The following is a 27,446-nucleotide window of genomic DNA, read 5'->3' on the forward strand; positions in this document are numbered from 1 at the left end:
GTCCCTGGCTCCTGCCTCCTGCTGGGCACAGTGACTGGAGGTCCCAGCCTGCACGGTCACTGGCTCCTGACTCCTGCCAGGTGCAGTGACTGCCGGTCCCGGGCTGCACGGTCCCTGGCTCCTGCCTCCTGCTGGGCACAGTGACTGGAGGTCCCAGCCTGCACGGTCACTGGCTCCTGACTCCTGCCAGGTGCAGTGACTGCCGGTCCCGGGCTGCACGGTCCCTGGCTCCTGCCTCCTGCTGGGCACAGTGACTGGAGGTCCCAGCTTGCACGGTCCCTGGCTCCTGCCTCCTGCCAGGTGCAGTGACTGGAGGTCCCGGGCTGCAGGGTCCCTGGCTCCTGCCTCCTGCTGGGCACAGTGACTGGAGGTTCCGGCCTGCACGGTCCCTGGCTCACAGGAGACCCCGCTGGGTGTTTGCTGGGTGCAGTTTAGTCCAGGTCTGGCACCTGACCCTCCCCGCTCTGGGGGTGAGATTTATAAATATGAGCCTCTACGTTTCTGAGCCTTTGCAGCCTTCCCGTAGCCTGTTCTCATATTGCCTCAGCAAGCTTGGGGCCGTGGGGCTCCCTGAGGCTGAGATGCGAAGGTGCCCAGTCTGGGCCGTGACTCACTCTGCCCCTTCCTGTCCATCGCTTTGGAAGCAAGCAGGAGCCTTCTGTGCCACACACCGACACTCGGATGCCAGGCAGGGACCTCAGGAAGGGCCAGGCGCTGGGTCTTTAGACTCAAGTTCGCTGCCTGTCCCAGGGAGCACGGGCTCCTTACAGGCAGCTGATGGTCAGGACTTCCTTCCTCTTGGGCACGTCTCCTCCGTGCACAGAATATTTACTGTTCTGCCCAAGGCAACAGGAGTAAATGGGATCAAAAAGGGCTCCGCCCCTCACTGAGCAAGTGCTACAGCGTTAGGGCTAGCACACCCTTCTTTAAGACTCAGCCCTGAGCACAAGAATGGGAACTGAGCTCCCCAGTCCTGAGGGCCCAGAAACGACGCTCTGCCACACAGAAGAGCCAGCAGCTTAACTGTGGCTGTAACTCAAGCCCCTGGAGCTGAGTCTGCTCTCTTAGGCTGATGGCCCGAGGCTGGCAGCCACAGCTCGTGTGGGAAACTGCGGTGGGAGCACACCTCACTCCTTCCTAGTAAGTCTCCAAGTTGGGAATGGAAGCTTCGGGTCCCTCCCTGGCGGGTGCCTACAGCACCAATAAGGAGGCCCCAGCAGAACCCAGCCCCGAGAGGCAGCTGTCTGATTCCCCACTCTCCCCACAACTTCTGGAGTTCCCAGCGTTTACCCAAAAGGCTGCGTCCAGAAGCTGGGGTGGCACCACAATGGCTGGCCACTGCGGGCCTGTGCCTTTCCTTCCCAGGTCCTGAAGGACCCGTGGCAGTGCTTGGCTGTGGAGAGAGTGTAAAATCTCAGGCAGGAGTACCACGAGGTCCCGCGGTACCAGGGACCTGGCTGCAGCCTGCCTGCCTGCCTGGACACCTGCTTCAGCCACATCAGTCACCCTCCAGGAAGCCTGGCCCCACTTGAAAAGCCCCCACAACTCGCTCCTAAGAGCTGCCCCGCCCGCGACCCGGGACACGCTGCGTGTGCGTTCCTCCCCCGTTCAGCCCGTCCCCGCCTGAGACCCGGGACACCCAGCGCTGCTTGTGCATTCCTCCCCACTTCAGCCCGTGGTGTTTTCTCAGCAGGCTGACTGACTCCCCCATTCTCTCCTGACCCTCTGGCTATCTCAACAGCAGGTCACTTGTGAGTCTTTACACTCAAAGGAAATAGAACAGCAGAGAAGGGAACTGAAAAGCAATAGAAGAAACAGTCAGAGATGCCTCACTGATAGGCAGGAGGCTGAACAGGTAAACCCCAGAAGTGGAGATTCCCAAACGGAAAATTCCAGAAATGGGTGCTCCAGCTCTGTGCTAAGCTGCGGACGCGTGTGAGTGTATCTCCTTGTCCAGCATTTGCACAGGCAGCAAGGCAAAGCAGGTGTGCTCCCAAAGGCGGAGGTCGAGGAGAGGCCGGCAGCGGCAAACGGCAGCACCAAACAGGCCACCGCTGTCCCCGCCAGCCGGGGCCTCTTCAGAGCTTTCAAGGTGATGGAGCGAAGACGGAGGGTGCACATGCACGCAGGCAGGCCGGGAAGGAAGAGCGGGTGGAGGAAGACAGGGGAGGCTGCCAGGAGACCGCCATCTGGGAGCAGGGCCAAGAGAGAAGCTGGCAGCAGTTACACAGCGCAAAATAAAAGGCCTTGGGCTGGACTCAGGAGGAAAGCAAGTGCTGGAGGAAATGAAAGAACAAAGCGGGCTGTCTGTGTGCCCACGCCGGGCCGGTCGCTACCTTTTCTGCATGACAAGTGTACATAAAACAATTCCCGAACGGCACGCAGCATCAGACACAACGAGAGGTACAGAGGGCAGGAGGTGGGATGCGGTGGTGAGGCTGGGGCTGGGCAGCCGGCTCTGTACAAGGTGGCACAAAAGACGGACGCATTCCAGTTCTTGGAAGCTGGCTTCCCTCGAGTCTGGAGTGCTGGGTTTGGGAGTTTGCTATTGCAGTCTTTCAAGTCTGGGTTGGGCCCCGGGCTGGAGGGGCTGGCTCCACCCCCTCCCCGCAGCCACCCTGCCTCGGGCTACACGTCGGTAGAGAAGTACAGTGTGTTCCGCTTGAGTTCTGCGAAGGAAATGGGGGGGTGCTGCAGGTAGTAGAGGAGGACCTGGACCTGTGGGGAGACAGGAAGGCAGAGGCTGGGCTCCCCGTCCTTGGCCGTGCGAGAAGACGTGGTCCTTGCTGGCTCCAGCCTGTGTTGCCCCTCCCACTCCCTAGACTGGCTCCGGCCACCTCCCCTTCCTGGGCAGTCCAGGTCTGTTGGCCTTTCTGCAGCCGTGGAAGGCGCTACAGGGCAGAGGGTTGAGGGGGCCTGGGGCCGCTTCCCCAACCTGGCCATAGGCTTCCGCTCTGTCCTGAGGCGGCCACAGTCTGGCCCCTGCTGTGGGTCTTGCAGGAATCCCAGGGAGGCCTCCTGCCCTTAGAAGCAACCTCAGAGCTTCCACGTGTGGGGACAAGGACCCAGCAACTCCCCCACCCCCGGGCTTGCTTTCTGGGACCACGGCCCTCCCGAGAACGCAGCCGGTATCTGGGACAGACATTCTCTGGGCCCTGGTCTAGGTTCACGCATCTGTTTTGGCCTGGGAGGGGCAGAAGTGTCTGCAGTCCTGCCTCCCTGGTGACACCCCATGGCCCATCAACCCAGCTTCCCACGAGGGAAGAGGCATGCAGACTCTGAGCTGTTCTCTGTCCTCCTGAGGGGGCTTCTCTCGCCCTCCGCCAGCCACGGGCCTGGGCGGTGCTGGGGGGCCGGGGTACCTGCGCTACGACGTCATGGGACCAGAGTCGCCCTCCGCCAGCCACGGGCCTGGGCGGTGCTGGGGGGTACCTGCGCTATGACGTCATGGGACCAGAGTCGCCCTCCGCCAGCCACGGGCCTGGACGGTGCTGGGGGGCCGCGGTACCTGCGCCATGACGTCATGGGACCAGATGTCAGCAGCCGAGGTGACGTGTGCTTTGCTCTCCACTTCCGAGGGTCTCAGTAACGTGGGTCCAAACACGGTAGCCAGGTTGTGAAGTGACATTTTGTTGATGGGCTCCTTCTCGGCAACCCTAAAAAGGAGAAGATTTCGGGGAAGAAAGAAGCCCTTTCCCCGCAGCCACGCGGAGCTCCGGGACACTTGGCCTTCGCTGTAGGAGCTCCTGAAGGAGTCCTGACGGGGGTCACCATCTCCCTCTCCTAGGAGTGGGGACCTCCCCCGGGGGAAGGGGACTCATCCAGGAGAGCAGGGCCCCAGCCATGTGCCGGGTTCTGTGCTAACATCTCCAGCTGCTGGGCACCCCCCGAACTGACGGTGAACTGCCAGAGCCAGGGAGCCCACAGAGGCCAACTCCAGCTCCCTTGCCTGAGACCAAGTGCTGCTCTAAACACTTTCCCTGTAACAGCTCACAGTCCAGGCAGTCCTTTGAGGTGAATACGATTATCATTATCCCCATTGTTTAGATGAAGAAACCCAAGTAAGGAGGGGGTAAGTGACTTGCCCAAGGTCACACAGCTAGCAAGTGGTAGAGCTGGGATTTGAACGCAGGTGGCTGCCTCCAGGACCTATGCTCTTAACCACTCCGTCACTTACTCCTGTGCTAAGTGGTCCAAAAGAAGAGTCAAGCTGGGTGAGCCAGGGGAGAAACGAAGGCAAGGCCTGGAGCCCAGCAGGAGTCGTTAGCTAGACCTGCGGCTCTGCCAGCTGTGCTGGGCCAGGAGCAACTCTACTTCCAGATGAGCCAGGGACTGCCCCCATGCCTTTCCGGAAGGGTCTGTCTCGTGGGACCCAGGGCTGCCTCCTATGCCTCTCCGTCTGCCTCGTGGGACCCAGGGCTGTCCTCCCTCCGGATCCCCCCCTGCTTCCCTTGCTCAACAGGCCAGATGCTCTGCGAGCTTCCCTGGGGTAACAGCAGGAGCTGCCATCAGGGCTGGTGTCCAGGCAAGCCCAGGGTCAGCAAACACATCAGAGGGGCTCTGGTTCTCCTTCAGTCTCAGAAAATGTTTCTGGGCTGAGACCCACCCAGCCTAAGCAGCGCCTGTCACCCCTCTCCATACCATCATTCCCACCCTCCAGGCAGGAGCTGTGGCCGCGCCTGCTTTGGAAACAGGCAAACAAACACTGCGATGCCAACGGGCAGCCGTGCAGCGGGGCCAGCCCCTCACCACACGCGTGCACACAGCCCAGCCAGGGGCCCAGATGTGGGAACAGACTGTGCCCAGTTCCCAGGGTAGAAGCCGAGTGAATTTTCCCTTCCCACTCCTCCCCACAAGGCTTGCCAAACGCTTTCGGAATTGGTCAGGGCTCTAGTCCTGGCCAAACCAAAGGAAAAATGTTTCATGATGGGAAAAACAAGACACCAGCCCCGGGTGCGCCCAGGTCTCCGCTGGCTCTCCCGAGCCTGGCCTGGCTGAGCTGCAGCAGGGGCCTGGCCCTGAGTTGGGGCTGAGCTCAGGGAGAACTGTGCCGCGGAGCAGTCTGAGGGGCTCCCTGGTCCTGGTGTGCAGGTGGGTTAAAGGGACGCCCAGGGACCACCTCCCCACACAAGCCTGAGGACCTCTTCAGGGCCGCTTTCAGTTCTGAACTTTGCTATGGGTACAACCAACTTGAGCCACTCTTGGTTGGACCTGTCTAGAAAGGGTGGTGGGAGGGCAAGAAGGGTCTGAATTTAGGATCTGGATGTTGAGGGCTCTAAGGACAGATCTGCTACTAACCCAAGCAAGTCTCCACCTGGTGTGGGGACTCAGTTTCCCTACGTCAAGTGAGGTGTGAGCCAAGACCAGCGCATTTCACCTGTTTTGACTGTGGCCCACAATACAGCGCGTTGTAACAGTCCACACGCCTCCAGGTAACTGAACAGCAGCACCTGCACTCAAGGCTTGCAGTGTACCCTACTGCTCTCCGTTCCCCACTTCATTTGGAAAGGCTACACTGGTTAAATGAACCACCAGTAGGTCAGGACTCACTGATTGTAAAACCTGTCTACAGTCCTAATACTCCCTGTTCTCCATTTACTTACAGAAGGATGAATGGAGTCAGTGAACCACTGGTAGGTCACGACCCACGGATTATAAAACCTGCCTGTAGTCCTGAGCGTTCTGTGGTCAATATTTGACGTTACTGCTCGTTATGGGACCCAAATATTTCTCAACACAGAAAAACGTGAGTGCAAGAACTTGGAAAGCAAACTTTCACCCCCTACAGACAGCCCAACAGAGGCCAGCGCCCACGAGGAGGGACTGAGGAGGTGGGGTCGGGGCCCTCCCTGTTACCTTTTCAAGTGTTCCAGCAGGAAGAGGAAGGTGATGAGGTTGGGGTCGGGCAGGGAGCGGAGCAGGTGCATCATGCAGTTTTCCTTGGCAGCAGGGTCTGACAGGGCTGTGGGAGAGAAGGGCCAGTGCGGCGTTCAGCTCCAGGGGCTCCCCACCCGAGCCCCTGTGGTCACGAGGCTGTGGGCCCCTGCAGGAGACCCCAGGCTTCCAGGCGTTTGGGGAGCAGATCCCACAGGGGAGGGCCTCGTGTCTGGGTGGGCTATTAGCAGCTGCTTCCTCCAGGAGGCCTCACCATGACTGGTAACTCAGCCAGGAGGCCGGCTGGTGGGAGCAGACCCCCTTCCTGCAGCCGACTGCATGGGTCTGGGTGCTGGGGCATCCCGGGTCTCCTAACAGGACACCCCCTGGTCTGTGTGGCTAAAGATGAAGCCAGCAGGGACATATCCTGCCAGTGGTGGATTCTCTTTCTCAGCCCTCTCTGCTGCTGGCGTGTGGGTGTGAGCAACCTTCCGCTGGGGGGCTGAAGCTCTGGTCTGCCCCAGGAGAAAAGGTTGAAGGGATGCGCTTGGGGCTGCGTTTGGCCTAGGTGGGTGGAGGCAGAAGGCCGGCTGGCCGGGCCCTCAGCAGAGGTGACGGGACCGTGTGTGGTCTCGCTGGAAGGCTCAGCACAACCAGTCTCAAGTACCCTCTGGCTTGAACCAGCCTCCTCCTTGGCTCTGGGATGCCAGCTTCTGGCCACTCGCCTCAGGGCAGTCTTCCCTGGATGCTCGAGCTTGCAAGCAAGAGGCCAATGTCCAAATAGGAAGCAGAGGGGGCTGCCCGTGGGGACATCAGGGACAAGAGGCGGGCCAGAAAGGGCCCAGTGTCTGCAGCAGGTCCTAGCAGGCCTCACCTCACCCTCGGGCCCCTCAGCCACAGGCCCCAGTGCACTGGAAAGGTCAGCCAGCAAAGGAAGCCACAGATATGTCTCCTGCTGATTACTTCTCTGGGCAGGGAGTCCTGGCTCAGTCCGGCCCAGCCCAGCCCTAGGAGCCCTCAGGGCCTCACCGATGCCCTCCATGAAGGCTGGGTAGAGTCGGTCCGTGAGGAGGGGCTCGGGCAGTTCCCGGAAGTAGAGCTTGAGCGTGCCGGCGATGGCATTGATGTCCATGTCGCTGAGCATCAGCAGGATGTCCTTGTTATCTGCAGGAGTGGGGCCAAGGTCAGGCAGCCTTAGCTGGGCCGGCGGCCCTGTTCCACGCCCCCACGCATCCTGAGAGCCCCCACCCACTCCATCTCTGGTTCTGGTCTCCCCTGGAAAGGCAGGACGTACAGAGTGTCCACAGGTATCTGGGTCGGGGTCGGGGGAACAGGGAGACAGCCTGGGGCCATCTGCTGTGGCTGCTCGGGAGAGGGTGTCTGGGGAGTGAAATTCATCACCCAGAGTTCAGAGCCACATTCATACCGTGTGGCCTGCACCTGCCTTCCAACTGGAACCTCCCCATCGCTAAGCCCCTCTCTGGAAGGCACTGCACACTTTTGACATGTAAAAGCACGTTCCCACAAAGCCTCAGTTTCTAGGCTGCACAGAGGAGCCAAGGGCAGCAAGTTCCCAGGCTCCACCCCGTCCTGCGCTCCAGGCTCCCTACAGATTCATCCTGCCTGGTCAGTGCAGGTTTCTTGACAGTTGGGTATGTGGTTGCTGCAGCATGAACCAGCAGAAGCAGGAAGGGGAAACCAGAAAGGTCAGGCCTCACCATAGTGGACTTTGCAGAGGCAGTGCTGCCCCGGAGGGGACTTGGGGCCCTGGAGACAGCAGGTGCAGGCTCAAAGCTCTTTCCCTGTGATTCACTAGGCACCCAGGAACTAGCAAGAAAGCCAGCCACGCAGACTCTGGAGTGAGATCTGAGTTTAAGTCCAGAACCAAAACCTACAAGTTGGGTCATCCTGGGCAAGCAAGTTGGCCCTTGTGAGTTCCTGCAGTTCCTTACCCGCAGCCACGGACAAGAGATTCGCAGGGAGGGGAATAAATGAGAAAACGCAGAAAAAGCACTTGCCACAGGGACTCTGAAGCAGACCAAGGCTCCTCTCCAGGAAGGCTCCTGGTTCTCCCGAGCTCTCCTGTCCATCCCACCAGCCTGCGCCCACCCCGGCTGGGCCTTCCAGACTCACTGGCATCGAAGACGGCCTTGAGCGCCTGGATGTCCGTGGCCACACCTGATATCCGGTAGATGCCAACCTCCTCGATGCCCCTCTTCTCCACCTCCTCCACGCACTGCCGGACGATGTAGGGCACCTTGGAGCGTTCCCGCCTGGGGTGGGGCGTGAGGATGGGTGGAGGGCGGCCCCCATGACACCTCTCCTGTAGCAACCCCCACCCAGCACACCCGCCCCCTGGAGAGCTTCTAGCATTTGGAATGGAGAGCTGGGGCAGGGGGGCGGGGAGGGCAAGAAAAGAGCAGAGAAAGAGGCCACCGCACCCCACCCTGCCCACCCTGGCCCGCCTGCGGAGGGGCAGCGAAGGACGTGGCCAGGAGAAGGCTTGGGAACTTGGGAAGGTAAGGCCGAGACTAGGGAAAGAATGCCCCCCAGATTCAGACGCTTGTAGGAGGCCCGGCAGGCAGCCCACACAAGGAGGTGGGTCAGGCCTGAGACAAGGGGCTGGGGTGGCGATGAACTGGGGGATGCGTGCCCTTTCTGGAGGGGCAGCCAGTCCCTGTTGGTGCCGAGCCCAAGAGTGGGCCCCCAGCTGACAGAGCTTCCCGCTTATTACGAGGAGCAGACGATCTGGGATCTCACAAGACACCCTCCAGCGTTTCAGTGCCGGCTCACATGCTTCTAAAGCGACTGATTAGGTGCCAGGATGGGCCTAGGTGGGGAGGGCCCGGGGCCCAGGTTGGTGGGGACCGGGGCACCGACTCCAGGACTGGGAGACCGGAGGCAGCACCTACTTGGTCACCACACTGATCTTCACGCCGAAGACACCGGTCTGCTTTTTGGACGGGGTCCTCTTCAGGCTCATATCTCGGCTGGTGAATTTCATGGAAAATTCCACTTTGATCTGGTTGGGGGGTGAGGCAGGTACAAGTTACCCAGGGCGTGAGTGCCCGAGGATGCCCCCAAAACACAGGGGTCGCCTCCCCAAGAATGCACACGAGGGCTGGCTCACACCCAGGGCTCCCTCAACACCTGCAGGACAGCGGCGGGCAGGGTGTGGGCAGGAGGGGAGAGGGGGCTGGGCTGCGGGGAGGCCCAGGCGGCACAGCAGCCCCAGGAGCAGCCAGAGGGCCGGGCTGCCCACCCGCTGCACAGCTGTTCCAGCTCCCGGCTTACCCCGTGGATCGTTCCCACCCCCGGCTCACCCCGTGGATCGCTCCCATCCCCGGCTCACCCCGTTCATCTCAATCACGTCCGTGTGCCAGTTCTTGGTCTCCACAGTTTGTGGGTCCAGCTGCAGAGAGAGAATGCGGGTGAGAGAGATGCCTGCTCGGAGGCCAAGCCAGAGCTCTCCCCGTAGGTCAGCACTGCTCAGGGCCAGCGACACAGTCAGGAAGGCGAAGTGAGCAGCTGGGATAAGCTGATGTCTACCCAGAAATCAACCCTTCGGGGGGCCCCAGCCCCCAGACCCCTGTGGCCACCGAGAGGGAGGCGGGGCACACCCTGTTAGGCACTCCTGCCTGACACCTTACCCACTCGTGACTGCCAGCCCGGGATATGCGTATTATTACCCCATTTCACAGATGTAGAAACTGAGGTGCGCAAAAGGTAAGCACCTGATTAGGAGGTGCTGGAGCCCATCAGGAGGGAACCGGCCTATCCAAGAGTCAGGAGCCCATGCTCAGGAGGCTGCCTGGGTTTGAATCCCGGCGAGTTTTAAACTCACTAAGCCTCAGTTTTTCCATCTGCACACAGGAACCAGCAACAGAATCTGCCTCCCTGGTATTGCTGTGAAGATTCAGGGAGACAACTTGGGTCGAAGCCCAGGCAGGTGCAGACCCTCCCTGGGTCAGGGGAGGTCACAGGCACCCCTCACACAGGACTGTTCCCCATTCTGTTTCTGTAACTCGGGGGCCTTCGAGCCTGCCTGCCTATGCACCTGTGAACTAATTCTGAGCAAATATGCACCCTGGCACATTCTTAAGTCAACATCTGAATGTTTCCAAGTTTAAATAGTTGCAAAGAGTATGATTTCCAGAATCATGTCAATATTGCCATCCTAAAATAAAAGTGTTATATTGTTCCTTCCCATGGATTCAGTGGGATCTAAATACCCCAGTGACGTGATACCCGCACTCCTCCATTCAAAAACTACCCGAGGCCAGGTGCAGTGGCTCACACCTGTCATCCCAGCACTTTGGGAGGCCAAGGCGGGCGGATCACGAGGTCAGGAGATCGAGACCATCCTGGCTAACACAGTGAAACCCCATCTCTACTAAAAATACAAAAAATTAGCCGGCATGGTGGAGGGGGCCTGTAATCTCAGCTTCTCGGGAAGCTGAGGCAGGAGAATGGCGTGAACCCAGGAGGTGGAGCTTGCAGTGAGCTGAGATCCGGCCACTGCACTCCAGCCTGGGCGACAGAGCAAGACTCTGTCTCAAAAAAAAAAAAAAAGAAAAACTACACGAACAAGCTCTTCTTTCCCTCACAGAGCTCCTGGATCTTCTCTCCTTGAATTTGTTTCTATTCCATTTCTCCTAAAGAATGTTGTCCTAGTTTGTATTTTTATATTTTCAAGTCCTTTATTCACCGTTATATTTTCCTTCCACAAAAAAATCTGTATACATTGAAAACAAAAATTTCCAGAGATCACAAGGTTCCAAATATTCAAAATATATTCAGGATTAGTTAGTACCATGATTGGCAGTAGACAATCAAAAAGACAGCCAGACACGCTGGCTCACGCCTGTAATCCCAGCATTTTGGGAGGCTGAGGTGGGTGGATCACCTGAGCTCAGGAATTCGAGACCAGTCTGGCCAACATGGCAAAACTCTGTCTCTACTAAAAGTACAATAATTAGCCTGGTGTGGTGGCAGGCAGTGTAGTCCAACCTACTACTTGGGAGGCTGAGACGGGAGAATCGCTTGAACCCGGGAGGTGGAGGTTGCAGTGAGCCAAGATCGAACCACTGCACTCCAGCCTGGGCGGCAGAGTGAGACCGTCTCAAAAAATAATAATAATAAAATAAAATAAGCCTATACATTATACATTTACTTTTTTGAGACAGAATTTCGCTCTTGTTGCCCAGGCTGAAGTGCAATGGCATGATCTCGGCTCACGGCAACCTCCGCCTCCCGGGTTCAAGCGATTCTCCTGCCTCAGCCTCCCGAGTAGCTGGAATTACAGGCGCCCGCCACCACACCTGGCTAATTTTTTTGTCTTTTTAGCAGAGACAGGGTTTCTCCATGTCGGTCAGGATGATCTCGAACTCCTGACCTCAGGTGATTCACCTGCCTCAGCCTCCCAAAGTGCTGGGATTACAGCCGTGAACCACCGCGCCCGGCCTCATTATACATTTTCATAAATATTAAGTAGCAAAGTAACTTTCTGGTGGAACTCTCTCTCAATGAGATGGGCAGAACATTTTTTGTTTTAGTTCACGTATCCATATGTTATTTTTTGCTAGAGTGAAATGAGGTTCAGCATCAATTCTGTTCATGTTTCTGGTTTTGTTGTAAAACATGCAGGTGCAGTGGCTTCCAGCTACAGGATCGCTTGAGCCCAGGAGTTCGAGACCAACCTGGGCAAGGTAGGACCATGTCTCTAAAATGAACAAAAAAGATGTGAACAATGAAACATTCTGTTCACATAAAGAAATAGATGAGGTCAAAAAGAGTCTTATTACAGCCGTGTTACACCATTCTTTAACCTCTTTCCATGCTATACGCCTTAAATCGCATATATATCTATTACTGAAAATTACTTGAAATGATCTCTCAGTTGAAAATTAGGTCCTCCATCAGTTTTGTGGAAGGCAAAGAACTGGATACCAGCTGACTTTTGAAAAGTTGTAAGCAGCCACTAGAGTCTTTTACTTTCTGAGCACCAACCCCAACATTTTTTTTTTTTCTATTTTTTTTAGAGAGTCTTGCTCTGTCTCCCAGGCTGGAGTGCAGTGGTGCAGTCTTACCTCATTGCAACCTCAGCCTCCCGGGTTCAAGCGATTCTCCTGCCTCAGCCTCCTGAGTAGCTGGGATTACAGGCGCCACCACCACGCCTGGCTAATTTTGTATATGTAGTGGAGATGGGGTTTCACCATGTTGGCCAGGCTGGTCTTGAGCTGCTGACCTCAAGTGATCTGCCCGCCTCAGCCTCCCAAAGTGCTGGGATTACGGTGTGACCCGCTGTACCTGGCCACTACCCCAACATTTCTAAAAGCCCCTCTGTTCCCCACCTAGGAGGCCTGGGCACCCTGGGCCCAGCCCCCACAGCGAGCCTCGGGCCTCTCTTCTGCAGAGGACAGGATGGCGAGATGCCGGCTCTCGGGCAGATGGCTTTCTGGCAACAGCACCTGTGTGGCAGCTGAGGATCTGCAAACTGATTTCCTTAAAACTCTCCTGCCCACGTCACCCTCAGAACGCCTCTGTGCACTCTGAGGTGTGTGCGTGCCACGGTTTCAACACTGCTGCTATAACAGGCCACTGTCATCACGGAAGGGAAACTGGATCTGGGTCAGCCTTGGGCTTCCTGCCGCTCGATGTAGGTCCTTCCCACATCTTCTATCACCCACACACTGGCTGGGGGCAGGTGGTACCCAAGCCTCCGACGGGGTCTGGGTCTGCACTTGGTTTGCCCTGAGCCCTGCATTTGGGGCCAGCTGTGGCCCAGGCCCTGTCTTTGGCTGTTCCCTGCCCAGAGGAAGGATGGAACCCAGGAGACAGAAAAAGTCAGGCGTGTGCAGAGAACCCAGCGCCCCTCAGGGAGAACCACTGCAACGAGCACCTCGTCACACACGGGAAGTGTGAGGCCGCAACCTGCCCGGCTGGAGGCAAGGGTCCTACAGGGTCTCAAAGGAAGCCCCAACTCTGGCCTCGCTTTCCCGAAACCTCTGTCCCCTCTAAGCTGCTTTTGTTCTTTGCAAACCCTCCTGGACCACACAGGCTGTCCTTCGTAGTTCCTTCATCTCATCTGGACACGGGGCTGGGCCTGGGTCTGTCCCCAGCTCTGTCCCCCAGCAGTGGCCACACAGCGTGGAGGGATCAAATGCTCTTTGTCGACTGAGATGCTACCCTTAAGAGAAACATTCTGGAACGGCCATGCCCTCTTCCATTTCTTTCTTTTTTGAGATCGAGCTTTGCTCTTGTTGCCCAGGCTGGAGTGCAATGGCGCGATCTTGGCTCACTGCAACCTCAGGTTCAACCAATTCTTCTGCCTCAGCCTCCCAAGTAGCTGGGACTATAGGCGCACACCACCACACTTGACTAATTTTTGTATTTTTTAGTAGAGACAGGGTTTCGCCACGTTGGCCGGGCTGGTTGCAAACTCCTGACCTCAAATGATCCACCCACCTTGGCCTCCCAAAGTGCTGGGATTACAGGTGTAAGCCACCACGCCTGGCCAATTTTTGTATTTTTAGTAGAGATGGAGTTTCACCATGTTGCCCAGGCTGGTCCTGAACTCCTGACCTCAGGCGGTCTGCCCACCTCAGCCTCCCAAAGTGCTGGGATGACAGGTGTGAGCCACTGCGCCCGGCCTGTATTTATTTAGAGATACGGTCTCGCTATGCCATCCAGGCTGCTGTGCTGTCCTGGGCTCGAGTGACCCTCCTGCCTCGGCCTCCTGAAGAGCTGGCAGTATAGGCGTGCACCACTGTGCGGGTTCTCATTCTTTAACTGGCACATTAAAGTTTTACGTATTTGTGGGGCACAGTTTGATGTTTTGAGACCACCCCTTCCGGAAGCAGGTCTCTCCACACATCAGCATAAGCCTCAGGCCAATTCCACGGCACCTGGTTGGATTCACCCAGAGCCCCTCCTCGGCCCCAGCTTCCCACGACGGGGCGCTTCCTGGCAGCTTCTGCAGGACGCTGAGCCAAGGGTCCTTCCCGAGTCTCAGGGGGGACCTGGACACAGCCTGGTGGGGGGGCTGTGCAGCATTCAGAGGCAGGCTGATCCGAGTCTTCCGTTCAACCGTGTGCACTCGGGCAAGGCCTTTCACCTCCGTGAACTTCGATTTCCTCGTGGAGGCGTCCACACCTGCCTCACAGGGTTGTTACGGAAAAGAGTGAGAGCTACGGACATATCTTGAGCCTTTCCTGCAAGGCTGACACTGACGAATCCTCTACACACAGCATCTCCGTTCATCATCATAGCAAACGTGTGCGGTTTAAGCTCTCATGGCTGCTCCCATCTCACAGATGAGGACGCTGCGGCTTAACGAGAGAGAGGAATTTACCCAGCGAACATCTAGGAAGGGAGAGCTGGGGTTCAAAATCAAGGCCCCCAGCATCCTCTCTGCTGAGACTGCAGAACCTGTGAACTCCATGACTGGCAGCTGCTGTAGCTTCCTCAGAAAGGCGACGTCGGGCCTCGCGGTGTGTGTCCCGACCTGGTGGGCAAGACCTGGGTGCTGGGAGGGCACCTCCAGTACAGCCCTCCCACCGCCTCACGCCCGTCACTTCCGCTCCAGCCGCCAGGTTCAACCCTGTGTTCTCCTGGGAGCATCTGACCCAGGACTGCAACTCCTGATGCTGAGGCCAGTTCTTGCCTCACTTCCTCCAGAGAGCCTTCTCGGAGAGCCCCAGGTCACTGTGGGAACCTTTGGGTCCTCTCTGCCTTCCTGCTCCGCTGAGATCTGCCCCTCGGTAGCCTCCCAGGCTATACCTGCTGCTGTCTTACACCCTCTAGCCCCTTCTGAGGCCAGGCCTGGGTCACGGGCACTTTCCTAAGCTGCCAACCCCTGAACCCCGGCCATCTTCCCGGTGCCTGCTGCAGGAGTGGCCCTGGTACCCACTCAGAGAGGCCTGCCTGGCCCCACGGCACCCTGACAACGACACTCTGTCTCCCGGGAGGCCATCAGCCTCCAGAAACCAAGTCTATTTCAGGATATCATTTAAACATAGAGGGAGGGAGGGAGAGGGACAGGGTACATTTTCCAGAGAAACGCTGCTGCCCGAAACTGCACCGGCTATTTATAACTCCTGGGAAACGTGGACTCTGCCGTTTCCTGATGAGATTAGCACCGGGTGGAGGGGCTGGCCCCTGGGACCAGAGGGTGAGCAGTCACCATGTGCCATCCGTGGGCCCAGGGGAGCAGGTACCTGGGGGACATCCGATCACCTGAAGCAGGGAGACAGAGGGAGCTTGTGAAGGGCTAGGCTGGGACGACCACCAAGGGCACATGAGCACTGGGGCCTCCCCAAGGTGGGCCACAGGCAGGAGACAGAAACAGGCTGCAAAACATCATGGAGCCAAAGGGCGGACGAACGACTGGGCCAGGGGCAGACGAGTGAGCCAGGGGTGGATGGCTTAGGGGTGGATGAGTGGGCCAGGGGCAGACGGCCGGGCAAGGGGCAGACAACTCAGCCAGGGGCGGACGACTGGGCCGGGGCAGACAAGTGGGCCGGGCACGGATGACTGGGCCGCACACGGTCACTGAGAGCAGCTCAACTATTTTCTTTTTTTTTTTTTTTGAGATGGAGTCTCACTCTGTTGCCCAGGCTGGAGTGCAGTGGTGCGATCTTGGCTCACTGCAACTTCCACCTCTGGGTTCGAGCGATTCTCCTGCCTCAGCCTCCAGAGTAGCTGGGACTACAGACGCCCACCACCACACCTGGCTAATTTTTGTATTTTTAGTAGAGACGGGGTTTCACCATGTTAGCCAGGCTGGTCTCCAACTCCTAATCACAGGTGATCCGCCCACCGCAGCCTCCCAAAGTGCTGGGACTCCAGGCGTGAGCCGCCACGTCTGGCCAACTATTTTCTTTTTATCTGGGCACTCAGCCATGGTCAAATCATGACTGCGCCTTCAGACCTCTCCCAAAGAGAAACGCTGACCCTGCGGACTCATGTCCAGGAGACCACCGGGTCCCCTGCGATAAAAACCCAGCAGGCAGGGGCACCAGGTTGAAGTGGGGCTCCGTCACCTCCGAGGGACAGGAGTGAAGACCTGAAGGTGGGCGTGGATTCTCCACCAAAAATCCCAGAGGTGGCTGGTGGAGGTCGCCTCGCCTTTCTGGACTGAAATGACTTCACGTTTGGGGCAGGAATCAGCAAAGTGGCCTCGCAGCGGGGAGAGGATTCAGGGTTCCAGGACAGAGGGTGCTCTGCGCACACCTGAGTGTCCTCCAGAGCTGAGTTTCAGGAACATCCCTGGGGATGCCCCTGAGGGTCTCAACCCTTCCCCCTGGCCCACCTCTCACCCCCTGGGGCAGGTGACCCTATTTCTCCCGCCACTGCCTGGAGGGCTGCTCCCAGCCAGCGCCCATGCTTGGATTCAGGGGCGGGCTCCCTCCGATCTCCACTCCTACTCCCTCGGAGGTGGTGCAGGCCCCATTCCAACCCGGTGCCCTGCCTGCCGGCCACGCTCTCCAATCCAGCAGGCAGCTCGCGCCAAGGTCTTTGGTGGGTTTCCGCCACCTCCCCTCCCACAAGCCCTCACCCAGAGCCCTTTAATCCACAGTGAGGGGCCCTGCCCAAGGCAGGTGGAACTTAGAACTGGCCACGGGGGGTCTCAGTGGAGAAGGAGGCAGAGGTCCCGAGCGGCCTTCAGTGGACGTCACTCAGGATGTGATTCAGGGACTCACTGGACGATGGGAACCTGAAGACCACATTCGCCAGGGCCCCAAGGGCTCCCAGACCTCCACCTCCTTCCTGAAAGCCGCTTCCCTCAGGAGCCCACTCAGTCACTCCCACCGCCCAGAGCCAACCCCCCGAGGAGCCCTGCTTCCTGGGCACAACCCTGCCCTTCCTCTCACAGCTGGCGCTCCTCTACCCTCCGCCCTCTGAGCCCCGGCATCCCAGAAGGTGGGAGGGCTTCCCTCAGAGCGGGTTGCAGAGGTTCATAAAAAAAAGTGCCTCTTCGGCCAAGTGCAGTGGCTCACGCCTGTAATCCCAGCACTTTGGGAGGCCGAGGCGGGCCTCGCCTGAGGTCAGGAGTTCGAGACCAGCCTGGCAAACATGGTGAAATCCCGTCTCTACTAAAAATACAAATATTAGCCAGGCGTGGAGGCAGGCACCTGTAATCCCAGCTACTTGGGAGGCTGGGGCAGGAGAATGGCGTGAACCTGGGAGCCGGAGGTTGCAGTGAGCCATGATGGCGCCACTGCACTCCAGCCTGGGTGACAGCAAGACTTTGTCTTGGGGGGAAAAAACAGTGCTTCTTTACAGCAAAGGTGGTGAATCTGCTCCTCGTGAAAGGTGGGACAGGAATGCTAGAAAAATATCCCCGCCGGGCGCGGTGGCTCACGCCTGTGATCCCAGCACTGTGGGAGGCCAAGGCGGGCAGATCACTAGAGGTCAGGAGTTCGAGAGCAGCCTGGCCAACATGGCGAAACCCTGTCTCTACTAAAAATACAAAATTAGCCAGAAATCGCTTGAACCCGGGAGGCAGAGGGTGCATTGAGCCAAGATAGTGCAACTGCCCTCCAGCCTGGGCAACAGAGCAAGACTCTGTCTCAAAAACAAAAAGAAAAGAAAATGACTCCCAAAGGACCTCAGTGAAAGAGGCCCCCGGACAGGGAACCACGTGGAAGGTTGAGCTGTGGCATTTCACGCCTGCCCTGGAGGGGCTGTGGAACCGAGGCCCTGAGCCAGACATCAGGTCTGAGGGTGGGCACGTTTCCTGGGGCTCCCAGGCCAGCGGCCACGGTGGCAGCCCGGGCTGGCTTTCCCCTGCCCTCCCCCAAGGGCAGCCCCACACTCAGGGCTGGGTCCCCTTGGGACACCGAAGCCGGCCTGTCATTGGGGCAGACCACAGGCGTGAGAGGCACGGCAGGGCTGGCAAGCTGGCAACGGGGGAGACGGGAGCTGCCAAAAGCCTGGTTCTCCTCCCTCGAGGAGGCGCCGGAGGATTCCGTCAACGTGGCTGCTCCGAGAGACTCGGAGAGAGGCAGGGCAGAGAGGGAGGGGCTGCCGTGACCTACCCCTGGCTTCCAGCTCAGCAGCTGGGTGGGGGACACCGGGTCGGGCTCCAGAAACTCTCCCCACATCTTCCCATGGCCTGGCATCCCCATGCTAGGCCAGGCAGGCTCCGCCTCTCCAGCCCTCACCCTGCAGGGCCAGCCAGGCTCCCTTGCAGCCAAGGTGCCCTGCAGCCAAGGTGTGGCCGCCTGCCATACCCAGGCCAGCTACAGGGCCTCGGCTTGCCTCCCCTCCGACACCCCAGAACATCGAAGTTCCCTGAGCCTCATGGAAGGAAGGGGTTTAGCAGCTCTGAACGAGGCTTTTGTTGAAGCCAGGTTAGCCTCTCAGCACCTGCAGCAACCTGCCTTCGCCAGCGTCCACTCCAGCGCCTCTGCCTGCCCCACGTCCACTCCAGGACCTCTGCCTTTCCTGGCGCCCCTCCAGCACCTCTGCCTGCCCCAGTACCCACTTCGCTTTTAGCCCCCAGGCTGGGCATGGCTGACCTTGAGGAGAAGCAGAAAAAACCCAAACCTGGGCTGCTCTTGGTGGCCCCAAAGCCAGGCACATCTCCCCCAGCAGCCTGGGGCTCTGTCTTCCTCGGGGCCAGCCTACCCCACCACTGCCGCCCTACACAAGCAGCCTGGAGGGTTCAGCTCCGAACTGGGCTGCAAATACCAACCAGGAAGCGGGCCCTGCCCCAGCCCGGGGCAGGTCGGGGATGCCAGGGTAGCAAGGGCAGGGGCAGTGGGGCTCTCTTGAGAAAAGGAACAGGCCAGGGCGAAAGCAACACAGAGGCGGCCTCAGCAGCCCGTCCTGAAAGTAAAGGGGCTCCCTCAGAGGTCAAAGTCCAAGATGAAAGGCCTTTTGCAGTCCTGACCACGAAGATTCACGCTGGCGGCCATGGGAAGGCCGAGGACATGTCAGACCTCCACGGGCTCCAAAGCTTCACGCTGGACCTGGAGTGGTTAAGAAGCATCAACAGGGCGGGGCGCAGTGGCTCACTCCTGTAATCCCAGCACTGTGGGAGGCCAAGGCAGACAGATCACCTGAGGTCAGGAGTTCGAGACCAGCCTGACCAACGTGGAGAAACCCTGTCTCTACTGAAAATACAAAATTAGCCGGGCGTGGTGGCGCACACCTGTAATCCCAGCTACTCGGGAGGCTGAGGCAGGAGAATTGCTTGAACCCGGGAGGCAGAGGTTGCAGTGAGCCAAGATTGTGCCATTGTACTCCAACCTGGGTGACAGAGCGAGACTCCATCTCAAAAAAAAAAAAAAAAAGAGCATCAACAGCCTTCTCTGAAACCGGCTTCACCCTCCCTGCCCAGGCCAGGTGGGCGTGGAGCTTACTCCTGGGGACATGAGGGTCACCAGCAATTCCAGAGCCCAGGCCGGCTCTGAGCGGCCCCTCCCAGGCCTTGCCTTGCTCCAAGTCTCACGTTCAGTGGTGTCATCATGAAGAACTGCTGTGCCTGCTGCTATGCACGGCATGCCAGGCTGGGCACCACACTGATGCCTGATGGGCAGGAGCCCAGCATCTCCAGACACCTCCATTCAGGGCATGTAGCCCAACCTCAAGCGGCCACAGAAAGCAGGACACCACGGGTGAGAGCTTGCGCTGGGGCTGAGCTGCTGGGTCTGAGTGCTGCCCCTCGGTTAAGCCACTCATGTGACCTGATCTGGGTCACTCTCTGAGCCTCATTCCTCATATATAACAGTCTGAGCCAGGTACGGTGGCTCCTGCCTGTAATCCAGCACTGTGGGAGGCTGAGGCAGGTGGATCCACTGAAGCCAGAAGTTCACCATCAGCCTGCGCAACATGGTGAAACCTCGTCTTTAGAAAAAAATACAAAAATTAGCCAGTCATGTTGGTACATGCCTGTAGACCCAGGTACCTGGGAGGCTGAGGTGGGAGGACTGCTTAAATTCAGGAGATGGAGGCAGCAGTGAGCCGAGATGGTGCCACTGCACTCCAGCCTGGGCGAGAGAGTGAGACTCCCTCTAAAAAAACAAAACATTAAAAATGTAGAAATCCAAAACACATTTAGGCCTGGCGCAGTGGCTCATGCCTGTGATCCCAGCACTTTGGGAAGCCAAGGCAGGCGGATCGCCTGAGGTCAGGAGTTTGAGACCAGCCTGGCCAACATGGTGAAACCTAGTCTCTACTAAAAATACAAAAATCAGCCGGGCATGGTGGTGGGTGCCTGTCATCCCAGCTACTCAGGAGGCTGAGGCAAGAGAATCGCTTGAACTCAGGAGCCAGAGGTTGCAATGAGCCGAGATTGCGCTATTGCCCTCCAGCCCTGGCAACAGAACAAGACTCTGTCTCAAAACAACAACAACAACAAAGAACCCAAACAAACAAACAAATAAAACAGTGTGGATAATGACAGCACCTCGTAGGCGTCACCTCACTTGCGTCACAGGCTAAGAATGATGCCTCATACTCAGTACATGTTCAAAACATATCATCGCCACAAAACATACCATCGCCACAAAATATACCATCGCCACAAAACTGTGCTCAACTCCCCGTGGCTTCCCACCGCATTCGGATTAAAGGCCGAGCTCCCTGTCCTGAACCACAGGGCCCCACATGGCCTGGCTGCCGTCCCCTGACCCTGCGTGATGCCCTACACTGTCCCCGCCGCTTCCTTCTGCCTCTGAACACACCTGTCTCGGGGTGTGCCCCTTGCTGGTTCTTTGGCCTGAAATGCACCGTCCCCAGGTTTTTTACGGCTGAATTCTTCTCGTCATTTAAATCTTCGTTCAAAAGTGGTCATTTCAAGCCAGGCGTCCCCCCGTCACTCTCTACTGTGTTACCCAGTTGTGTTTATTTTCTTCATAGCACTCATCTGACCTGCAAGGATCTCCCTTGCTGACGGACTCTTCCTGCAGACCGGGTCTTGTCTGTCTCGGGCGCCTGTGTCCCTAGTTCCTGCAGGCCCAGCACGTGGGAGGTGCTCCAGCAACACTCACAGGCCAGAGGAACCACCTGGGGCCCGGGGGAAGGAGGTGACAATGGCTCTCTGCCAGGGTTGCTTCAGGACAGGGGTCCGGAAGCCCTGCGTTCCCACTAAACCCCCTGCTCCTGTGTTCACTGAATGGCTGGCGTTGGCCCAGGGGCAGCCCTGTGACAGACTCTCAGGGTTTAAGGTTTAGGACTAGGAATCTTGAGACATGGCCAAGATCATCACATGAACTGGATTCTAGGAGATCACCCTGTTCTGCTCCTTCACTGAGCTGACACCAGAGAACCAGAGAGGTAAAGGGAGGTACTCACGGGCACACAGCAGTTAAGTAGCAGACCAAGACAAGAAAAATGGAAAACCGCGACTCCCACCAGCCTGGCGCCCTGTCTTCTCTGGCACCTTGTGCCACAGGAGCCTGAGGGCTGGGGACCCCGGAGGCCTCCCCGAGCACAGCCACGGCGTCCAGGCATCGGATGGGAAGGGTGCTGCGGATGTTACGGCTCTGGCTGTGCCCGTCGGTACCAGCCCCGGCTGCGGTCACGGTTCAGGATAGAAATCCCTCCAGATTCCGGCTCAGGAGCTAGTTCCACTGTCTTTTTTTTTTTTTTTTTTTTTTTTTTTTTTTTTTGAGGCGGAGTCTCGCTCTGTCGCCCGGACTGGAGTGCAGTGGCCGGATCTCAGCTCACTGCAAGCTCCGCCTCCCGGGTTTACGCCATTCTCCTGCCTCAGCCTCCCGAGTAGCTGAGACTACAGGCGCCCGCCACCTTGCCCAGCTAGTTTTTGTATTTTTAGTAGAGACGGGGTTTCACCATGTTAGCCAGGATGGTCTCGATCTCCTGACCTCGTGATCCACCCGTCTCGGCCTCCCAAAGTGCTGGGATTACAGGCTTGAGCCACCGCACCCGGCTAGTTCCACTGTCTTGAAGCGGGGCCATGGGGATCCTGGGGCCTCCTGGCCTCTCTGCAGAAGCCCAACAGCAGCTCCACGGGCCCTTCCCGCCTCTCTAGGGCCCATCCTGGAGGGCCAAGGGTCTACAGCTCACTGGATTCAGGGCTGAGGCTGGGTTTCTCCCCAGGGTGGGGCAGGCAGGTCACAGGCACAGGGGACTGTCCGTTCCTCAAAGGTGCCAGGGGGCCATCAGGACACAAACATCTTCCTGCCCCAGCATGATTTCACAGGGGAAAGGAGGCCAAAAAATAGCACCTGTCGACCAGTTCCCAACCACCTGGGCAGTCGGCGAGGCCACTCAGCCATGGGCCAGGTCCTTCCAGCATCAATACCCTGTGACACCTGGCAGCTCCCCCAAACCCACACCTGCAGGCTTCTGGGCTCCTTCCCAAATGTCTGGGGCCTCAGTGCCTCTGGGTACTACGGCAACACTGCGCTCAGGCAGCTTCAGCCTTTGAGGAACTCCCTCGGCTGGCATGTTCTCCTCTCCCTGGTCCAGAGCCATCCAAAAGCTGGGGCACCACGCCCAGCACCGCTGGCTGGCCAAGCTGTCTGTGGACTGCAGGGAGGCTGGGGAGGACCAGCGCCCTTCTACCCTCCCCAGGTACCAAGAAGCAGCACCTTGCCAAGTTCACTCAGAGCAGGGTTCCCGCCTTGGTGTCCACAGCCCCGTCTGAAGTCACACACAGGATGTGCATGGCCGTGGCTCTGCGTCTGGGCGGCCTCCAGAAACTTCATCGGATTCTCAGAGTCCAGGGTTCCTGCTCTGTGGACTCAGGCAGGCCTCTTGGGAGCCGGCCTGGCAGACAGCTCAGGAGAGTACCCATGAGGCTCCAGCAGTGAGGTCTCCCCCCTCGGGGGTGGGTAAGTGCTGTGGAAATGAGGGAGGCTCACCCGACCCCACTGCCAACCTGCCAGTCAGCCTGGCTGCAGTCAGGACCCACACAGAGGCCCAGGAAGAAATGGGCTGGTGCAGGGGCCTCCAGCTCTCGGGGGAGGCACCACTGTAGACCCCTGTCTGTGGCTGAGGGGTCACTACAGGGGGGGGTGTGTGAACAAAGACACACGATGAAGCCTTCTTCCCAGTAGAAAACAAGGAAGGGCGGTGGGCAGCTGGGCCAGGCCAGACTTCTATTGCAGAAGACCGCAAGATCTTTTCCAACGCCCAGACTGGATTATAAAAAAAGTAAATGAGCCCAAGATAAATCTGTATCTTGTACCCAGCACCTGTGTACCCTCGATGGCCAAGTGAGTGGCAGAGTGAACCTCTGGGGCGTGCACGTGGTCTGCACACCTGGTGCCGTCAGGAAGGAATAAACAACAGGCTCTGAGAGGGGTGGGTTTGTCCTGCGGTGGTGACCAAGCTGACAAAGAAAGGACCCTGTTTTTCTCCACCCCCGAGACTGAGTCTCGCTCTGTCATCCAGGCTGCAGTGCAGTGGGGCGATCTCGGCTCACTGCAACCTCCGCCTCCCAGGTTCAAGCGATTCTCCTGCCTCAGCCTCCCAAGCAACTGGGATTACAGGTACCTGCCTCCATGGCCGGTTAATTTTTTTTCTTTTATTGTACTTTTAGCAGACACAGGGTTTCACCATGTTGGCCAGGCTGGTCTCGAGCTCCTGACCTCAGGTAATCCACCCACCTTGGCCTCCCAAAGTGCTGGGATTACAGGGACCTGGCACCACACTCGGCTAATTTTTGCATTTTTAGTTGAGACGGGGTTTCGCCATGTTGGCCAGGCTGGTCTCAAACTCTTGACCTCCGGTGATCCAAGAAAGGGACCTTCTTCTAAGACCATCATGAGCCTGAAGCTTCCCCGAATGGCCCACAGGGACTCTCCACCCCGTCCTTCCTCGGGTAACACCTCTGATCCTCTCTGAAGCAAAGGCAGCAGCTCCCACCACAGAACACCGGGCTCCCTGTGGGACTCAGCAGTGCCAGCGTCCAGCTTAAGAGGAGCTCTTGGGAGGTAGGGAATTCTCAGACCCACATGGCTGTGCCTCGAGGCAGGGACAAGGTCACCTGAAGCTGCTCTCAATGTCCTCCTCAGACCCTGCCAGCTCAGCCTGAGTCCCCACCCCCAGCCAGCATCTGGCCTGGTCCGGGTCAGGAGCATCTTGGCCTTGTTGCTACATAAAGGCTCAACTTCCCCCACGGACAAGTGCTTCTGGACCAGCCTCCCTTCAGGCCCTCTGAGCCTCCTCACGGCTCCCACAAGGGGATGCTGTGGGGATGAGGGGGGGTTCCTCCTTCAGCCCCTTCCCCTCCAAAGCTCAACCAAGAATCCAGAAGAGGGAAGGATGGGAGGGAGAGCAAGGCACCAGGCCTGGTCTACTTGAGTGTGATTTGAGGCAAAAAAAAAAAAAAAAAAGGAAAGGAAAGAAAAGTAGAAATGCCAAGTTCAATAACGACAGCCCTGGCTGAACCCACGATGCCACGTGTCTCCCGTCTAAACGCTCGCACAACAAGCTGACTGCCAAGTCGGGCTGGAACGAGGCTTCGGCCCCTGAACTCTCTCCTCTGGGCACAAGAACGGCCCAACCTGGGGACCCCCACTGGCACCCAAAGGAGCCTCCGTGAGTGTCCCTGCCTCCTCTCCCCCAGAAACCAGAGGCCCTGCACTATTTAAAGGCTCAGTTCTAACGAGACCTTTCTATCTGAACAGACTCTTCAGTCCCAGCCCTGGATGAGTCACACCCCTGCCTCTAGCCTTTCATGAATCTTCAGGTCCGTGGAAGCCGGAGGCCCACGGGTGTTTCTCGCACCCGCAACATCACTCAAGGCAAAGTTAACGAGGAATTAATGAGGCAACCCCCTCCTGCCAGGCTAAGCAGTACCAGGTGCCCTTCCCTTACCCCACTGAAACAAAACAGCCTAATCCCAGCCCCAGGCCCAACTGTGAAGCTAGTGCGGGAAAACACCAGGTTAATGTGGCTGAGGACAGAAAGGAAGAGGCTGGCAGGCCCGGCCCCCCGACCCTGCTGCTCACCCGCTGGCCTGCGCACAGCAAGGTGGGAAGCACAGGGCAGACGTCCCCCGGTCCGCCACAGCACTGACCCCTGTTTCCATGACACGGACACACTGTGCACACAGCACGGTGAGAGGACTGAATCGCTCGTCACACAGAATAGTCCAGGACCAGGGCCACCCTGAGCTACACTGACGCCAACCCGCTCGGCAGCTCAGCAGCCCGGTGTCTGCCTGGCCGCCGTCCCCGCCCAGAGATCCCCATCAGACACGGAGCCACCAGACACCGCCGGGGCAAACCCAGCTGAGGAATTCTGAAGGGGCTTCTCAGTTCTGCGGCCACAAATGCACAGGGAAAGAACTGAAAGTCTGGGACCCTCTGCCCATCAGGCGCCTCCGCAAAGGGGCAGGTAAACTGGAAGCGCCCTGTTTGGCTGGCACTGGACCCGGAACCTGCCAGGTCAGTTTCTTGCCAACTCAGGTTTGGGGATGGATAGTGAGCTCTGGGCTGGTGTCTGCTGGCCTCAGCAGGGGCTGGGGAGGGGATGAGTCCATGCTGTCGGGCACAGACAGCTGCCTCAGCAGAGGGGCTCTGGCAGCAGCTGGGGCCAGCAGAGCTCTGCTAGCCTAGTCCTCAGGGAGGCTGAAGGTGACACAGGGGCCAGTGCAGGACAGCTCAAGTTGCTGCCCTGCCCAGCACTTTCCAGGGCTGATGTCACCTCCGGGAGGTCAAGTACGCCCCACGGCAGGAGTTGAAACAAAACGAGCCCAAGATCACTTCGTCCTGGCCAATGCCAGGAGCCCCAATGCCGGCTGGCAATAAGAGCCTGCAGAGAGGGTCCTGTGAGCCTCAGGGGATCTCAGATCTCCACTGCGGACTGGCCGAGCCCTCCCTTGTGGCTCTCTTGAGGGATGGGCCCAGCCCTGGCCAGCCGGGACTGGCACCCTGGGACCAGATTTGATCTACAGCTATCGAGCACTTCCTGTGTGCTGGGCGCTGGGTCTGGCTCTTCCTCAGATGCCCGACGCCAGGGCCCCAAGCCAGCCCCGAGGCAGCCTGCCCAGCTGCAGGACAGTCGGCTTCTATCTCAGATTTTAATCCCAACTCAGGTCTGGGGCTGCAGGGGCACCGGCGGTCTGCCCTGGCACGGCTTGATCTGAGCTGCCTGCTGGGTCAAGAACCCCCTGGCACACCGACTGAACGCCTGGTGTCCGGCGGGCACTGGGCCCGCAGTCAGCTGTATGGTCCCTGAAGAGAAGCCTGGAGCCCCCAGACCCGGCAGCATCCCCCCATGCACAACCCTGCCAGAGAAACCTCACACGGTCGGCGCTCCTCTGCTCCCGCCGAACGCAGGGGTCAGGTTGAGGCTGAACAGCGCAGACCCAGAGGCAGGCGTCTCCCCGTGGCCTGTTCACGCTCCCTGCCTGGAAAGCAGAGTCCACCTGCCTAGAAGAAACCTCCCTTCTCCCGAGACAGGGGCAGAGACCGGAGCGCCAGGGTCTGGGTGGGGACGGCCCCAAGCGTTCCCCATCAAGTTCAAGCCACTCAGAGCGACGCGCACAGATTCCGCTCTGCCCGGGGACTCCACGGAGGCGGCGGGGGCGGGAAAGGCAAGCGGGGGACCCGGCAGCCCCCGCAGCCCCCTCAGACCCCTCAGCCCCCGCGAGCCTCCCAAGCCCCCCGGACCCTCCAGTCCCCGTGGGCACCTTGTTTCGGAGCAGCTTGTTGCGCACGCGGCCCCAGAGCCGGGAGCCGGTGTTGCGGGGGCGCTCGCTCCCCGACTCCTCCAGCTCCAGGGGTTCGCGCCCCGCCTTTGGGCTGCAGCCGGGCTGGGGCAGGACGTCGGTCATGCCGGGGGACCGGGACTTGGCGCTGGAGAGAAGGCGCCCGCGGAGCGCTCAGCCCCTGCCGCCAGTCCCGCTAGTTCGCCTAGTCCCGCCGGCTTTCCCCGCGCTCCCCTCCCTCCCCGCGCTCCCCTAGGTTCCTCCCTCCCGCCCGCCTCGTCCCTCCTCCCTCCTCCGCATCCCTCCCTCCCCGCCCTCCCGACGCTGCACCCGGGCTGAGGGCCTCCCCGCCCCTCCGCAGCTCGGGGTCTCACCCCTGGCAAGGGCGCTGCTCCTCCCGACCCCGCCGCCCTCCCTCCACGGAGGCCGCCCCACGAAATGAAGTTTACACAAGCCCCACACCCCAGTCCGTCCCCGCTGGGTCCCCGCGTTAACCCCTTTACCACCAGGCGGCTCCAGGGGCCAAGCGGAGGGGCCACCAGGTGACAGGGCCAGGCGGGGGCTGCATTTTGGCCACAAACAGCTGCCCTCCTTCCCGGCAAATGATTCTCACTGCCCTGGGGTCGCACTTCCCCACCCCCAACTTCTGCCCCAGGCACCTTCCTCAGAACCAGCTTAGTGACGGGCCAGACACTTGTGGAGGGGCACTCACAAGCCTCCTCAGGTGAGAAATTTAAGGATAAAGGAGACCTCTAGTGTGGGAATCTCAAAAGCCCGAAACGACACGGGTCACAGACGTCCAGCCAGAGACGCCGCTCGAGGGGTCACTTTGAACCGTGGCCCTTCGCACCTCACCAAAAAAGACTTCTGCTGCCAGGGGCAGGGGACACCATGGGCAACCACCCGCGTCTGTGCTGGGCGCAGAGGACGCCACGGGCAA

General features: G+C 58.9%; 1 protein-coding gene across 3 annotated transcripts in view; it reads right to left on the reverse strand.

Annotated features, from left to right (window-relative positions):
* Positions 1–2,529: 2,529 nt before the first annotated feature.
* The window catches only part of ABR (ABR activator of RhoGEF and GTPase), a 244,973-nt gene continuing 220,056 nt past the window's right edge, over positions 2,530–27,446 (reverse strand). For all 3 annotated transcript variants that reach the window (XM_026448359.1, XM_026448360.1, XM_026448361.1), the window contains 7 exons: positions 9,227–9,286; positions 8,787–8,896; positions 8,008–8,147; positions 6,904–7,038; positions 5,857–5,962; positions 3,509–3,656; positions 2,530–2,718 (listed from right to left, as the gene is read on the reverse strand). In XM_026448359.1, coding sequence (XP_026304144.1) covers positions 2,629–2,718; positions 3,509–3,656; positions 5,857–5,962; positions 6,904–7,038; positions 8,008–8,147; positions 8,787–8,896; positions 9,227–9,286 — 789 coding nt within the window. In that variant the 3' untranslated portion in view covers positions 2,530–2,628. The remainder of the gene's footprint in view (positions 2,719–3,508; positions 3,657–5,856; positions 5,963–6,903; positions 7,039–8,007; positions 8,148–8,786; positions 8,897–9,226; positions 9,287–27,446) is intronic.

Source organism: Piliocolobus tephrosceles, chromosome 16 (genome assembly GCF_002776525.5).
Source record: "Piliocolobus tephrosceles isolate RC106 chromosome 16, ASM277652v3, whole genome shotgun sequence".
In the NCBI taxonomy this organism is placed as follows: Eukaryota; Metazoa; Chordata; class Mammalia; order Primates; family Cercopithecidae; genus Piliocolobus; species Piliocolobus tephrosceles.